Genomic DNA, 17,566 nt, shown 5'->3' with positions numbered 1-17,566 from the left:
GCACAGAAAATGGTAAAGGATGATAGGGATTTTGGTCCAAAAGGGTTGATGCGTTCCTGTACATGGATTAAATGCCAGTTTTATGACAGAAGAAGATGCTTTAAGACCACCATTCTCCTTGGTGACAGGTGACTCATTTAATTTCCTCATTAAATTTAGAAGCACCAGTTTACTCAGAAGTAAAACTCTACTAAGCACAACGGGGCTTATTCCCTGACTGGTGGGTTTGGGATTGCAGCCACAGAGTATTACAGCTTTATGGGGCTCTTGCTGGTCCCCAATTAGCAGCAGCAGCAACAACAGCAGCAGCAGTTATAATAACCATCATCATCATCATCTTAGCATATGTACTGCAAATATAGGAGCCTAAAATGCCATAGAGGCACCAGTTCCTGGAAGTTAAGCAGGGTCAGTCTTGGTAAGTACTTGGATGGGTGATCACCAACAAATACAAGGTGCTGTAGGCTATATTTGAGAGGAAGGAACTGCGCAGAACCATATTCCTTGCCTAAGAAGACCCTATGAAATTCATGGGATCCCATAAATCCAAAAGAGATGAAGGGCAATAGGTGACTTGAAGACACACACACACCACAATATACTGCTATGCATTAAACCTTAGGATTGTGTAAGGTAGGGAAATATTGCCATCCTCTGGGACTGAGGTCAAGAGGAACAGGTTCATGATGCGCTAGCCAATTCATAGCTCAGTATCTTAACCACTAAGTGTCACCAGTGCCGTCGTGGAAGGGGATCAGTGTGTTCATAAGGAACTCGGCAAGGACAAATCATTAACAGTCATCTAACAAAGAGGGAGGCAAAAGTGGCAGGGGACATTGTTGTACAGAGATTGATCAGGTCTGACCTTGCTGTCCCCCGTTTGTTCATTTTTAATAAAAGGCAAGACAGCAGGAAATGTGCAAGACCTTGGCTTGACAACCATCGCTAGGCAGAGCAGGAAATAATAGAGAGGAATCCAACAGAAAGGTCTCTAAGGGCCTGAACAGACAGGGCCAAAATAAAGCTGCGTTGGGTCACTTTGGAGGTATGCTATTTAAATGATTTATGCGTCCTAAGAGGTCAGAAATCACACCAAAGCCACGCTCCAGTCCTAAGAACTGGAGCGCAGCTTTGACACAGGTTTTGGCCTCTAAAGATGTGTGTGTCATTTAAACAGCATACCTCTAAAGTGACCCAAAGCAGCTTTATTTTGGCCTGTCCGTTCTGGCGCTGCAGCACCTCCTTCCAGGGTTTAACACCATGTGCTATTTATTACAGATTCTCATTGCTGCTGTTGAGCACAGGCGTTTCCTACACTAAGCATTCATCATGCCACCTCACCAAAATGATAAAGAGCAAAAGAGTAAGTCCTGGAGCTGCATCATCAACAGGAAGAGAAACTTTAAAATGAATGCCAACTCAATAAGTGCTGACCCTGGCTACAGACGGCCTCCTCAGCCACTAACCCCACAGATGGACCCAACAAAACAGCAGGCAACAAAGATGTATGCGGAGAGGGGGGGAGGATGTTATCCCATCAACAACAGCTTCAGATCCTTCATCAAGTGCTATTAATTGCTGCGGCAAAAAAATTAGCCTCCCAGTGGTGGAGCTGGTCAGTTCCCTCCCGATGACCGCAGCTGCACTAAATCCAGCATCAGTAAACTTGCCCAGGGTACACATGAAGGCTTTTTTTTCCAAACACTGAGCATGGGGGCAGGAGTTGGAGGAGAAGAAGCGGACCTAGCCAGACACTAATGTACGCACATTCCTATCACTGGGGCAGAGAAAACACACACAGAGAGGTTGAGGGACACTGCTACAAAACAGAACCACATAAGTGAAGTTGAAGGCTTTCATGGTCAGCATCCATCATTTTTTGTGGGTTTTCGGGCTATGTGGCCATGTTCTGGAAGAGTTTAGTCCTGACATTTCACCAGCATCTGTGGCTGGCATCTTCAGAGAATGGCATTCTCTTCTAGAACATGGCCACATAGCCCGAAAACCCCACAAACAAAACTATGGGCCACATAAGCTCTCCTCACCCCCCCCCCATTTGCTGACACTGTTCTGCATTCCAGCAGTCTTTCTCCCAAAAGCTCACCCTCAGCTGCAAAGGGAGAGGCGGAGAAGGCACAGATCAGAAAGAAGTGGATCTGGACAGAGCCCAGCCCCCAGGCGTCAGGGAAGCAATAAGGGGCGAGGGAACACGCGAGAGGGGGGGGACTAATAATATAATCATAATAATTATTTGTATTTCCCACCTCCCCTGTGGATATTGAGGGCGGATTGCAAGCACAGAGAAAAACCAGAGTCGCTACTACTACTACTACTACTCTCACAGTGCCCGCAGCTTGACCCACATCTTCTTACTGGGGGCTGACTTGACGCTCCAGGGGAGAAGGGCAGCCTCCGGGGGACTCCAACAGGTCGAGGTTCGGGGGGGCTTCCATGGCTGGTTCTGAGGGGAACACGGAATGGGTATTTTTAAACAGAGAGAAAGAGAAACTGAGACTCCCGTGCTCCCTTTCCTCTGCGCCCACAGACTTCTTTCTTCACCCCCACAACTACACAAACCCCACCCCAGCGCAGCCCTCCACACCCCAGACCCTTCCTGGGGACCCCCAGCTTCCCCTCAGCCCCCGCCACAGGTCCTGCCCACCTACCAAGACCCCCCAGGCCGGCTCTCCATCCTCCTCCATCCATGCCCCAAGGCAGCCTGGGGGTCCCCCTCCTTTCCCCCCTCACGTCCTCCAGCCCCCCGACTCCTCTCCCCATTTCTTTGCCCCCAAGCCGGCTCTAACCTCCCCCTGCGCTCCCCGCGAGCCCCAACAAGAGCCTCCGCACCGCCCTCCGCCTAAATTGCCCCACGCACAGAGGCCACGTTCCCACCCTCCCCCACCAGCCCAGGCCCCACGGGGCCCCAACTCCCCATCAGACACCCAGACACCCCGAGAGAGCCCCCCTGTCAGCCCACCACTGCGGCGCCGGCCTGGCTCCCCTTCCCCTCTCCGTCCTCCAGAGCCCCCCCTTCCCACAGACCCCCCCCCAGGCTCAACTCTCCCGCTTTCTCTGAAGAGGACAGACCCAGGAAGAAACTCTTCTAGAGCATGGCCACAGATCCCCAGAAAAACCCCAAACTCCCCTCAGTTCTTCCCACACAGACTACAGCCCCCGCCTTGAGAGCCAGGCCAGCCCCCGGAGCCCCCCCCCGGCTTTCAAGCGTCCTGCTCACCTCCGGCTGGCCCCCCTCTCCAGGCGCCCTGGCCCCAAAAAGCCGCCCCCGTGCTCCCCTCCCGAGCCCTCCGCCCCTTCCCTGCACCTCCCCCTCCCCCGCCCCCTTGCCACACCGCCACAAAGCCGGCTAGTTGCCACACACAAGACACGCAAGACACAAGCAGCCAGCCAGCCGGCCCTGGCAGCTCCCCGCGGCGGCTTCATAAAGTGGCGGCATCGTCCGTCTCTCTTTCCCCTCAGCCCCCGTCTCCCCCTTCGGTCCCCCCCCCTCAGTGCCAGGCCACCCCTCCAGGGCCCCTCCCCTCCTCCTCCTGCTCCTGCTCACCGGGCTCGGTCGGGGGGCTAGTGCTCAGCCCTGCTTCGCTTGAGGGCCGGGGCGAGGGCGCTTTGGGGCCTGGCTCCTCCTCGGCAGCCCCGCCGCCACGCCGCCGCCACCGCAGCCTCCCCCTGGCAGGAGGCTGGGCGCTCCCCCATCATGGCCTCCCTCCCTCCCTTCCTTCCTTCCAGAGGAGGGGAAGGCTGGCGGCTTCTTCCTCAGCGACCCCCGTCTCCCGCTCCTCCTCCCTTCGGAGCAGCCTTTGCGACTAGGGAAAGGCTGGGAGAAGCGCCAGGCTCACTCTCCCTCTCCCTCGCTCCTTCTCCCCTTCTCCCCCTCCCCAACATCCAACCCACGCGTGGCTCCCTCCTCGGCAAGGAAACCCTTCCTCCACCACCATCATAGAGAAGGAAGGAAGGAAGGCAAACCCCCACCCTCTCACCGCTGCGGCTCCTTTCGGGGGGGGGGAGGGGACGACCCAGCAAGCGACCCTCCGGGGGACCACCACAGCATTAATAATTAATTAATAATAAATAATAATAATATATAATATATAATAATAGATCGTAATTATTAATGATATTAGTAATAATAATCTTGTGTCCTTAGGAGTAGTATTAGTATTCCTCCTCCTGCTAGCAATCCCAGTCCCTGCTCCTCAGTGGGAGGCATTTGGGGATGGGGGCTGAAACGGGGCCGGAGGCGGGGGCGCTGGTGCTCCTGGCCGACGGGGGCCTGCCCTCGCTGCCTCTTTGCCCCCAGGGCCCTCCTTTGCCAGGGTCACTCGAGGCGCCCAAGAGTCCCGACGAGGCCAGGGCTCCTCAGTTCCCCTGGAGCCCCGAGCGCCGCCCAGGAAGGGCCCCTCCTGGCCCCAGGGCAGGCAGGCAAGCAGGAGGAGAGGGGAAGGCGGGAGACTGGGGGGAAGGAAGGGGTCCGGGTCGTTCCCCTGAAACATCTGGGGTAGCCCTCTGCCCCTCTTGGCCATGGAGCCAAGCCAGAGACCTTGATGCCCAAGCTCTGCTTGCAAGCTTTCGAAGTCACACTGGCTTCTTCGCCAGGCAAAGAGGAGGAGGAGGAGGGGGGAACACCATTCTTTCAATTTGAATGTAAAAGAAACCTGAGGCCTCTCCGTTCTCCTCACCCTGAGCCTGGTCCTACTCACACCGTCCCTTCAGAGGGACTGGCACCCTTATGGTTTTGAGTGCGTGGCTGCAGCACAGGCATTTCACCACTGCGCCACCAGGGCTCCTCCTGGCACAGAATCTTTACTTCAGCCAGCCCTCCATATCCACAGATTCTTTATCCATGGAGTCATTCATCCACAGCTTGAAAGTATTCTAATATATATATATATCCCAAATACAGTGTGCACCATACCCAGCTTTCAGCTTATGCTGAAGCCACACCAGGGGCATGCACACAGCACAGCGCCACATGCATGTGTTTTCAATGGGTCTTGAGCATACGCATTCTTCCCTTACTCAAGGGGAGTCCAGAACACATCCCCCGCATAATAGAAGGACCCACTCTGTGTGTGTGTGTGTGTGTGTGTGTGTGTATATAAATTCTAAAAAGAAAACCTTGATTTTGCCATTTTATATAAGGGACATCATTTTACTTCCATTGTACCTAATGAGATTTGAGCATCCACAGAGGTCAAGGAATCATACCCCAATGGATGTCAAGGGCCCACTGAAAGTTTGTGGAGGGGTTGTTTGTTTGTTTGTTTGTTTTGTACTACTGTTACTCATCAGTGGTAGTTCTCATATGTCACTGAATGTCATGGAAAGTAAGAGTTGTGACATAAATGACTAGCAGTATTAAAATACCTTTAAATTACAATATCATATGCACAGCCTAAATGTATTTATATATACATAGTTTCATGTGGTTAAAGTGAACATTTAGTAAAATGGGGTGTTTTTTAAAGAATACAGTAGACCCTTGGTATGCGCTGGATTTGGTTCCAGGAGCATCTGTGGATACCAAAATCTGTGGATGCTCAAGTCCCATTATGTGCAGTAGCACAGTAAAATTGTGCCCATTATATAAAATGGCAAAATCAAGTCTTGCTTTTTGGAATTTAATTTTTTTAAGTATTCTCATACCATTGATGGTTGAATCCGTGGATAAGGAACCCATGGATATGGAGGGCCAACTGTTTACAGATGAATATGAACATTAGAATCGTCCAAGCCATTTTATACTCCATAGCTATGTACAGATGTGAAAGCTGGACAGTGAAGAAAGAGGATAGGATGAAAATCCATTCATCTGAGATGTGGTACTGGGGAAGAGTGTTGAGGATACCATGGACAGCCAATAAGGTGTCCATGGTATTCCCTTGACTGGTGAGTTTGGGATTGCAGCCACAGAGTACTACATGCTTTATAGGGCTCTTGTTGGTCCCCAGTTAGCAGCAGCAACAACAGCAGCAGTGATAATAACCATCATCATCATCATCTTAGCATATGTACTACAAATATAGGAGCCTAAATGCCATAGAGGGTGTGCATTACTCAAGGTCACCAATTGGGTTTCCATGGCTGAGCAGGGAATCAGACTCTGATCTCTAGAATCATAGTCCAACCTGTGAGTGTGTTGCATGCCTTCCAAGTTGTTTCCAGTTTATGTAGACCCTAAGGTGAACCCATCGGAGGCCAGGAGGCTGAACCTACAGGACCTGAGCAAAGAGATGGAAGATAGGAAGGCTCTGAGATGTCTCATTCACAGGTTGTCATGAGTCAAGGTCAACTTGAAAGCAGCTAATAACAACAACTTATTTCTAGGATCTGGACTGACCTTTTGTTCCTGTTTGTTATGGTGGTTATATGCCTTCAAGTTGACTCCAGTTTATGCCATCCCTTTCCTCGGGTTTTATTGGCAAGAACTGTAAAGAGGTTTGCTATTGTCTTCCTCTGAAGCTGAGAGAGTGTGACTTGCCCAAGATCATCAGATTTGAACCCTACTCTCCTTGAATTCCAGTCTAGCACTCAAACCACTGTACCATGCTGGCTCTCATTTGTTAATAACTATACTTTTTAATCCAATAGTGGTGCAGTGGTTAGAGTGCCAGATTAAGAGACTAGAAGAAATGCACACTGAAATCTGGATGAACCTGCCTTTAAATTCACAGGATCCATGCAGTTGGCATGGCACTCCCATCAGGACTGCATTGGTCCCAGGGCCAGGCTAAGATGTTTTGCTGCCTGAGACAAAGAACAAGATGGCACCCCTTCCTACATATGAATCCCCCAATTGGATTGGCAGTAAAGCCTACCAGGCACTTGCAATGCAGTTCCATCTGCCACTGACCCAGAAGGCAGGAGGCTAGCTGGGAGACCAGAGGGCAAGCTGCATGGCACACAGGTCTCTCTCCTAGCAGTCTTGCTATGCCTCCAAGTACCTACTGCCTGAGGCCATCGTACTTAATGGTAGGGTTGAGTTTTATGAGCATCTGTCTCTTCAGTTCTTAGCTGCCATGACAAATCATCTCCAATAGAATCAACGTCTGCCTTGGCTTTACTTTTCTGAGCAACATGTCTTTCTTTCCCAGGCATGTATCATAGGGGCATGAAAGGGTAGACGCCAGTCCGGGACTACATGGCTGGGTAAAAGAGGATCTTTGCAGAGATACCCCTTTTCTAATCCCTGTTTCATAACAAGACTCAAATTAATCTGCCAATATTCCCTCTCCTACACAAGTGTCTAATGGTATGGGAGGCTTGTCCTCCTCTGCAATTTATGTAATGTACAGAAACACTGGCATCAGAATGGTCTCGCATCACAGCCAGTTGTAGGTATTGTGCTGCCCCAGGCAAAGAACAAGATGGCACCCCTTCCCATTCTATCCCCAAAGTCAAATTGGACTGGCTGTTGAATCTGGTGACAGAAAAGCACGTTCTCAAGGCAGCAGAGTTACTTAGTGGGAGGTACATGGCAGACCACATAGCACATAGTTTTTTTATTCAACATCTTACTGCCTGAGGAAGCTGCCTCACTTTGGCTAATGGTAGGACTGGTTCTATTTGGTATATACTCTAACCCAGAAGTGTATGTACTTTAAACCCCCAGTAATAGGTGATGGATATTGAAGTCCCCTTGAATAATCCATCTGAGACCCTCACTGTAGCTGGTAATAACATGCAGTGCCCTGAAGGGTTGAAGTCAAGGTCTGGCTACTTGAAGGACCACCTTGTCCAGTACAAAGCTGCCTGCCTGCCTGCCTCTTGAGATCATCCCATCCTTGAAATATGCCAAGTCAAGAGGACTATACCAGCCACCTTTCCCAAGCTCTGGAATTTCTTCCCCAGGTAAGCCCTTTTCATCTCCTCGCTCTCAGCTGGCCTTTCCTATGATGATCAAGACCCTATTGTTAAGAAAGGTTTTGGAATTCTAAATTCCTTTTCTCCTTTTTTGACATTGTCTGAACTGTGGCTCAAGTACTGTTGGCAGTGACAATAATCTCTCTCTCCCACTCTCTAACACTCTGAATGTTTTATGGCTACTCTACTAATGTTGCCAATTACTCCGAGAAATGTTCATAAAACAGTGTTACCTGTATTGGCCAACCAAAGTCTTCAAAATATGTGTTGCAAGCCTTTGCACTGGCTTCTTTATCAGGCAAAGATGTTAAAAATCATATCAGATTTTTAAAAAAACATCATGATGATGTTAGTCACGAGCCTGTATTTTGAAGATGTTGCTGTTCTCAGATGAGGTGTTGTTGGAGGCCAACCCCTCTTCCTTCTGGCCATTTGAATACTCTGGGGAGGGGGGGGGACTAAGCTCCATTTATCCATGCCACCCTTGGATAAATCTAAAGTCCTAGTGTTTACTAGGAAATGGACCATGCACAATGGGCAAATAAATGACCGGCCACTTGAGCAGGTAAAATCCTACAAGTATTTGGGGGTGATTTTTCAGTCCTCAGGCTCTTGGAAAGCTCAATCTTTAATGCCATAGCAAATGCTGGTGTGTTTATACTCATTTTGTTTCAGTGGAATCCACACAGACAAAACTTCTGAGATCCATTCTTGGTCTTCCTAGTTGTGTGCCTAATGCAATTTTACATCTAGAGACAGGTCAAATGTCAACTGAGTCTCGGGCATGGCTACTTAAGTTTAATTTTTGGCTAAGAATGCTTTTTACCCTGGTGAGATTGGCTCCTTTGGTAACTGATGGAATGAGACTCTGAAACTAGCTAAATTGGGTTTTTCATAAACCACTACTCTGGCAATGGGTTATAAGAAAGCAAAACAAGAAATTCATCAGTGTACAGTCAGCCCTTCTTATACACGGATTTTTTATACACGGATTCAAGCATACACGGTTTGAAAATGTTCCAAAAAAGTATAAATTTACCTTGATTTTCCATTTTTTATAAGGGACACCATTTTGCTATGTCATTATATTTAATGGGACTTGAGCATACACGGATTTTGTTATACGCGGGGGATCTTGGAACCAAACCCCAGCGTATAACAAGGGTCCACTGTATTATAGATAATGAATTGCAACATCATGTAAAAGCAGCTACCGCATGCCCTGATTTTAGAGATAATGGTCATGCTTTTTGTTAGCTAACCATTTGAGTGTTTTAACCCTTCCAAAATACAGTAAAGCATTCACTCTAGCAAAATTTGATACAGTATTTTCTGGCGTATAGGACTACTTTTTAACCCAGGAAAATCTTCTCAAAAGTCGGGGGTTGTCTTATACACCGGGTGTCATATTATAGGGCAGGTGCTGAAACTTCTGAGCCAGACTGGAGAATCTGCGGTCACCACATATGGTGGGGGGAACTCAAAAACAGCTGCGGCCGCATCCCCACCATATGCGACAATCGTATGAAAGCAGCTACCGCTCTGATAGTCTTGGAGACAGGGAGCACTGGGCAGGCAGGGAGAGCTAACCCATCCAAGCAAGCTTTGTATACAACAAGGTTTCCTGCTAAGGACCTGCATGTCATAAGCATTTGAATTTAAATTACCATATTGAAATCAAATCTGATGTTTTTAAAATTTTTATTTGGTGTGCGTTGGAAGAGGGGTAGTCTTATACGGTGAGTACATCCCAAACTATATTTTAACTGGAAAAGTTGGGGGTCGTCTTATACACCCAGTCGTCTCATACTCTGGAAAATATGGTATTTTACCTGCTACCACGCTATACAAATAAAGCATTATTATTATTATTATTATTATTATTATTGGAAGAGAGATACAACAATATTCCTTATGATGCACGCATATGCCCTTGTAGAACTGGCACTGGCACAATGGAGACAGTAGGACGTGTATTCATATATTTGCCCTTTTATATACGGTTACTGTTACATTTTTATTTATCCAAATTCTTAGATGTTTTCCTTGGAAGAAATGATGAGTTTTATGTATATCTTTGCTGGCAGACCAGTGTCCATCAGTAACAAACTGAAAAGTGGCCAGCTTTTGTGCGCAGCACTGGTCTGTCAGTGTGTAAAAATGTGTTTTTAAAACTTTTATAATGATTTTACATTTTTAATTTCACCTTTTGAAGAGTAAAGTTTGTAACTGAGTCCCAATTAATATTATTTACTTTTTAAATTTGAATCTAATTTTATTTTATTTGTTTACTGAGTCTGATGATAGTGTTTATTGTGCTGATCTGTTGGTTGTTAATATATAAATTCAAATTCCATAGCAAGACAGCTGCCACCTGGATCTGTTTCCTAGGAAACATTAAAAAAGGAAACAAAGCGGGAGGGGGGAGGAAAACAAATGTGGGGTAGACCTTTCGACTAAACTGGTTTCTATTTTCATATAGCTTTTTAGTTATAGAGCCACTTCTTTGGAGCATTGACTAGAAATGTTATTTACTTTCTTGGAGTTTTATTGTTTATCACTGTCTAATGATTCGGGAGACAGGGATCAAATCTCACTCAACCATGAAAACCCACTGAGTGACCTTGGGAAAGTCACACCCACTCTCAGCCCATAGAAAACCCATGATAGGGTCACCTTCAGGTCACTGTAAGTCAAAAACAACTTGAAGGTACACAGCAGCAACAATGGCTTCAGTGTTGTTGTGATATTCACATTGTTGTGCTATGTGCTTCAAATCAAATCTGATTTACAGTATCAATCTGACTTATGGAAACAGGATTTTCTTTTATAAAGATTTGTCAGGTGGGGGTGCCATTGCCTTCCCTCTGAGCCTGAGAAAAATGTGACTGTTCCCAAGCTCACACAGTGGGACTCTAAGGTAAGTGGAGATTGAACCCTGGCCTCCTGGACCCTGGCCAAATGCACCCCGTTGGGTAAGGGGTTCACCGACAGCTTATAAACTACTTGGATTGTTAGGGAAGAAGCACTATTGAAATGTCTTATGTAATAATTATACATCAGGAATGGCTTTAGTGTTTGAATCGAGAGGGGCAATTTGTGTCCCTCATAGATGTTATGAACTGCAGTTCCCATTAGCTGCCGCCAGGAAAAATCAATGCAAGGATAATGAAAGCTGCAATCCACAATACAATACACCTCTGCATTGTAAAAAGTAAGACGTATCTGTTTCAATTTTTGTGGAGGCAAATTCTAATTCCAGTATCCCATGTGTAAGAATCACATGGCCCTCCAGATGTTGTTAGCTAAAATTCCCAGCAGCCCTACCCCATGTAGTAATTTGAGAAATGGTGGGAGCTGCAATCCAACAGTATGTTGAGAGCTCCCTGATTCCCAGCCCTGAACTGGCCACTGCTCACCCACAAGAACAGTTTATACCTGCTTCTGAAACTAGAGAATTCTGATTATGTATTGAATTTCCAGATCAATGTGAGCCCTGGTAGCCCTCTGTGTGGTGTTGTGAGCCGCATTGTGTAATGGTTTTGAGTGGAGAAAGACACTGAAAGCACACAGGTTTGAACCTCACTCAGCCATGGAACACACTGGGTGAGCTGGGCAAGTCAAATGTCAGAGGAAAAGGGGCAAACTTCTTTGGAACAAATTCTACCAAGAAATTCCATGATAGGTGTGGCATAAGTCAGAAATCACAAAAACAAATTCAGCCTTGGGGTGGGCATAATCCATAAAGGCACGAGATCTTGGCAGCTAGAAGGATCAATCTGGTTATACTCAGATGGGACACTGCCAGGGTCCAGTGTTGAAAGGCTATGAGAACTAGTAAAACTACCTGTGATGATTCCTTGCCTAAGAAAACCCTATGAAATTCCTCAAGTTGATATAAGTTGACAGGCACCTTAAAGGCACATATACATCACACACACACTAAAAACCATCCAGGGGTAGCTGTGTTGTTCATTTAGCAATTCAAACAAAAAATCCCAAACCAATGATACCCTTATTGGCCAAAATGCACAATTACTTATTGCAAGTTTCCGAAGCACCACATTATGTCTGTCTTAGGAAACAAAGGTAGAAACTAAACAACATAAAAGGAGGCTACTGATCTGTGTTCTTGCAAACTCGTCCACTGCATGATCAATGCTAACGAATTGTGAGAGAATCCTATTCAAAAACTTTTTTGTGGCCCACAACTCTGCTTCCTTAGCAAGGTCAAGCTTGCAACCCAAGCCGTTTTTCAGAATTTCTTATCTGTAAATTCAGCACTTAACCTCTCTGCTTTCAATTGTAGTGCACCCTTCAAGTCATTTTTGACTTATTGCATCTCAAGGAGAACCTATCACAAGAGTTTTTTGACAAGGTTTGTTCAGGGGAGATTTGCCACTGCTTCCTCTGAGGCTTGAGAAGTATGATTCCCTGAGGGATACCCAGTGTGTTTCCTTGGCTAGATAGGTATTGGAACTGTTTTCTCACAGTCCTAGTCCAGCCCTCAAATCAGTACAGCTCACTGGCTCTTGTCTGCTTCAGTAGCGGTCCTGGAAGATTTCAGACTGTTTTTAAGAATAATTAACTTCCAAATAAAACATGCAATTGAGATTGCCAAATGACCATAATAAAGGAGACTGATTGTTCCTGTGACTTTAACATTAACTTTGACTTTCAGAAATGTGCAGGTGATTTTTTTTTTTAAGCAGTGAAAGGAAAAACATCAGCTGCCCGTGCCCACACATTCTTAACCTGCTGTCCAAGGCTCACAAGAGCAAGGGATGGTAAACTAGCTGCCAAATTGATTCCATGTGTAGGAGAAGGATGTGAATATCAAAGCAATTCTCAGTCCAGGACAAAGAGTGTTGCATGAGGCCAATGCAGGAAAGGGTAATAAACTGCTAAAGCAGGATCAGGCAACTTTTGCCTTTCAAGTGTTTAGGACTTCAAATACCATCACCCTCCATGTTGTCTAAGCTGTAGGGCCGACACAGATTGCAGTCAACTTGGTTCCACCCAGGGGGTTGTTGTGTGACTGTGTGTTGCCATCCCAACAGTATTTCTGCCCCCTGACAAATATTTTCTCAGTCACAATATTTCTTATATTGCTTTAACTAAAAAAGTGCGTTGAAACATTTAGATACAGGTTTAGGGCATCCAAAAAAAAGGAAACAGGCAAGGAACACAAGAATGCAGACTCAACCACTATAATGTTTTTGCTATGACAATTTTCAGTGTCTTCCTCTCTGCCACACCAGAAATTTGGGGGGCTGACAGAAACTTTCATTGGGTAACTCCGTGGTAATGGCGGCGTGAAAAGTTTCCTCCAGAACGACTCGGAGGAAACTTATGGCCTGCGGAGACGGGGGTAGTGGGGTAAGGTACCTCTTACCCAGAAGAACCCCTGAAGGGAGAAGGGCAGAGGGGCTCGGACAAAAAAACAACCCTATGCCTAATTACTTGCAAAAGAGCAGGGACTACGAGGTGTTCGGCAGCCACGTTTCGCGGGCGAGGTGTCTCTAGCCCGCCGGCTTGCGACGATAGAGTCGCCGCGCCACTCTACCCTGTTTGAAGCAAGCGAATTAGAATTAAAACCTACCTGAAGATATACTTTCCACATGGGATCCGGCCCTATGAGCTTGTTAGCTTGGTGAGAAAGAGGGCTGAGTGAGCGAAGTGATGGAGCGTGAAGAGTGCTGTTTGCTGAAAAAAGTTTGAAGCGGATCAAGGAGGAGAGGGGCGAACGAAGCCTATGAAATAGCCTTACGAGAGCTTGGCTTGGAAGTGGAGAAGAACAGCGGCTTGACTGGGGATGAGAGCCCACTTTTTCTTGGCTGCCTCTCCCCCTTCCGTCTATGCTATTCTAGCGGTTTCCTTCTTTTTCTTTTCACCCTTCCTTCTTTGTGCTCTATTTTTAGGTGGAGAAAGAGGCGAGTGGAGGATATGGGCACTGTATTGAGCTGAAGCAGGAAGAAAAGGAAAGGGGAGAAGAAGCAGCAACGTGGAGACAAAGGAAAAGGAACTTGTGCGGCTGAGAGAAAGAGCTGTGTGGCGGAAGAGTGGGGCAAATCAACCGTACCAAAACTTAAGAAGTGGACGTGAAGTGAAGCCACGGCTAGAAGAACATCCAAATAATATAAAATTGTGAGTTTTTGTTACAGGTTTACTGGAGCAGTAGCGAGAGTAGACTAGCCCTTTGTGGAAGTTGGGATTGAATAGGGAAAGTTAACAGAGAAAGGAAGAGGCAGCACGAGGGAGAAACGGCGTAACTGAGTGACAGGTGCTTCGTTTTGCCCCCACGTGTTTGTTTGAAGTGTCATGGCCAAGGAAGGTAACCAGGGAAAGTGAAGCCATTCCTATTTTCCTTCGTTTTGTAACAAATTATAGTATCAAGATACTCAAAGTTGATTGCCTCTTCACAATAGAATCATTAATGTCTTGTCCGCAAGCCTTGTTGCTTTTTTGATTCAAATGTTATACTCCCAATGGTGTTTTAAACATTGTGATAGTGTAATGTCTTTTGGAAAGACAGAACATTTATTTCTTGGGGGAGGGCACTATTTAAAAGTCATTCTCAATTGTCCCAAATGATACAGATGTGAACAGATGTGACTGAATGTACTTAAAGGGTCGGGGAGGAGGAACCAAAGAACAATTTTAAAGGGAAGAAAAGGGGGGGCATGAATTGAGTATTGTATGATGGTATTGATTTATATCACATTGTTACTTCCTTTTACTGTGTTAAATTAAAAATAGTCATAAGGACGTTACTCTATAGTTGAACTACCTTCTCAGCAACTGGTACTCATAACCATAGCAATATTTATCGTTGCACTGTATTTTCTCCTCTTCTTTCTACCTTTTGCCCTTTATAGTTGCACTGAGGGGGTTGTGTTTTACAAATATTTCTGGTACTGTCTTGATTGTAGAAGGAAATTGATTAAACTGAAAGAAAGTCCGCAGAGTTTGCTAGCAGAACTTACGATATTACGGTCGTCAAGTGGCAAAATACTAAGATTATGATTTCGGACCGAGCATATTTAAATGAACACCGACATATCACTGGTATTTATTAATTCAAACCTACCGAGTACTCTTTTAAAGGTGCAAACCCCAAAACAAAGAATTAACTTAATTTATTGCAATTAGATAAAGCTGAAAATTAAATTGATCTGCCCCTTTTCTCAGTTAGTCAATTCTTCAGCGGTATTCGATTCTTATTGGAAAACTTAATACCTTTCCTGATAGCAGTATTTAGCTAATCTGGGAAAATGATAAATAAATAGAGAGCTGGACTTGATTTTGATATCCCATTTTTACCGTATTTGCCAGCTCAAAAGGGGCAATACATGCGGGGGAAGAAAAATCCTACATTACAATTAAACTAGAAGCATTATATAGGCGTGAATATCTCTTATATATTCTTACTATCTCTCCTCTGTTCGTAAAGATGGCCGTCAGGGACAAGGAACAGCACTGCCCTAAGGCCAAGGGGGCTCAAATCATCGACGACCATCAACATCAATAACAACTGAAACACCTTAACTACATACCCGGATCCATTGAGGCCCTATTAGAAGACCAATGAGAGGCTTGCAAGCAGAAGAAACAAAATGCGGAGCTTAACTCGGATCACGTGAGGAAATCAAAGGGAATTTTAGGCAGAAAACTGAGTGATCTGCGATCTTGCCTAGACCAGCTAAAATGTGTGATAATGGGCAACATTAAGTGGAAGGAATGAAACGGAACTTGGAAACCTACAATGGGAAAATGGCGAGAAAACTAACTGATGTAAAGAATGAATTATGGAAGATCGGAACCACATCTTCAATCGTTACAGATAAAACAAAGAGAGAATTGCCTTAAAACTTCGTTGGCTATTTATACCTGAAAGATAATGAAAACCTGTAGTAGAATTGGCCTCAGTCTTAGAAGCTCCCTTGACTGAAACCGCAAGAAGATCACTTTTCCATGGGAGTTGGCTCATGTCTACAGATTGTAATTCTCACATTGCCAAAATGAAGAAAGTCTCCCGATGTATGTTGTTGTGTCTTTTGTCCGTTAAACAAACAGTGACCTGATTTTGACCACAACAAAGCTACGCTACAATCCAAAACTTGCTAATTGAAGGGAAGGAAAAAATCATGATTTTGAAGGATATCCCAGGGAAGATTTTCGCGTCAGAGAAAAGCTTATATGTCTTAATTGACAAACCTGACAGAGACAAGAGACATGGGATTTACTTTAACATGGGAAGAATTAGTAAGGGGGGCAAGCCTATCGCTTGGAAACAGAAGACAAATAAGACTTAATTAATTAGATAAAGAAAACGAGACTTACTGAAAAGAGACGAAGATGAATTTCGAAATGGGGAGGAAGGGAGGACCTGGAGGGTGAGCGGGGGGGTTTGTGTAAAACGTTTTCTTATTGCCAACCTGAAAATCTGATTTGATGTATTGTATATCTGCTCTCCCCAAATATTTGTATCGGCCCATCGGTACTTCATTTGTATTTGTATTGGTAGTTAAAACTTCGTACATAAGGGTACCTTAGTGATATAAATTTCATCTAACTCTTAACCAGTGTTTATCATACAAAGGTATTGTATTTGTGCTGTCACTACGCTATTCAATTTAATTTTTACCTAAGTAATTGAACTCGCACCTCACTAGACATAATATACGAAAACCAACATCAATGTTATGAAGGCTTTTACAACTTGTCGATGTGAAAGAACGTCTTTTTCCTGTGTTTTTTCAGAATCTGTATTAATTACAAGTCTGAATATTTAAATTTATTGCTTATATTAAAGTGCTTGGTATTTTAACAAAGTTTATGTTTTATCCAAAAATCGATATAATGCAGTTTTATAGTGAATAGTTAAAGGCCTTCCCTCTAAGTCACCACACAAAGAAAAAAGAGTCTCTTCCTTCTTTTGGAATGAAATAAACGGATATTATTTGTCTAACGGAATCCCACATTACAACAAAGATATACGACTAATTAGAAATAAAAATCAGGTAAAGAATACATTAACGCAATGCCAGAGTCAAAGAGATATTTTTATCTATATCACAGATCACATTGAATCAAGGAGTCTATTTTACGCTCCAGGAGAGGGATTTATTGGGAATTGACATTTTGCTGGGAAGGGGAAACAATGTTTAATCTAGGTTGTTTACCGCCCCCAAGAGACATAAAAAATATTTTATAAAACATTCCAAATAAAAATAATGGAATGTTATGAGGCTGTGGTAATCTTAGGACGCTTTCACTGGTGTTTACACTAAGGTAGACAGACTTCAGATTTAAAATATTAAAGGAAACAGAGCGGAAAATTCCCAAAAAGCTTCTTTGACTTCGGGAAATTGGGTAGCGGCGGTCTGGAGACACCTCTACCCCCTAAAAGAGAAAGGCTCTATACTTTTTTCTGAAGGCACCCCTCTTATCGAGGATAGACAGTTTTCGTATCCAAGATTTAGTTAAAGAGATCTCAAAAATGATGTATTAATAGAGACATTTCTGATAATCCAATCTGTTAAATTTTGAAAGACACAAAACAAACTAAGAAGGACGTGGTATTTAAACCCGAAGATTTTACTTGAAAGATGACAAATTGTCGAGGAATTTAAGACAGTACTTAAAATTTCCTAACTGAAATGAAGGACAAGGGGTTCGGGTTTCA

General features: G+C 44.8%; 1 protein-coding gene across 3 annotated transcripts in view; it reads right to left on the bottom strand.

Annotated features, from left to right (window-relative positions):
- The window catches only part of PDE1B (phosphodiesterase 1B), a 167,281-nt gene that overhangs the window by 144,168 nt on the left and 5,547 nt on the right, over positions 1 to 17,566 (bottom strand). Inside the window, exons 1-2 of one of the 3 annotated variants that reach the window (XM_042452567.1) lie at positions 3,563 to 3,703; positions 2,343 to 2,461 (exon numbers count right to left, since the gene is read on the bottom strand). The exons of 1 other annotated variant lie outside the window; for it this stretch is intronic. In XM_042452567.1, the coding sequence (XP_042308501.1) occupies positions 2,343 to 2,365 (23 nt within the window). In that variant the 5' untranslated portion in view covers positions 2,366 to 2,461; positions 3,563 to 3,703. Of the gene's footprint in view, positions 1 to 2,342; positions 2,462 to 3,235; positions 3,253 to 3,562; positions 3,704 to 17,566 lie in introns of those variants that run through there. One more of the 3 variants, XM_042452568.1, reaches the window with a different exon arrangement.

This window comes from Sceloporus undulatus, chromosome 2 (genome assembly GCF_019175285.1).
Source record: "Sceloporus undulatus isolate JIND9_A2432 ecotype Alabama chromosome 2, SceUnd_v1.1, whole genome shotgun sequence".
NCBI classification, from domain to species: Eukaryota; Metazoa; Chordata; class Lepidosauria; order Squamata; family Phrynosomatidae; genus Sceloporus; species Sceloporus undulatus.
The sequence above is the reverse complement of the archived record's forward strand: the minus strand, read 5'-3'. Positions and strand labels throughout refer to the sequence as shown.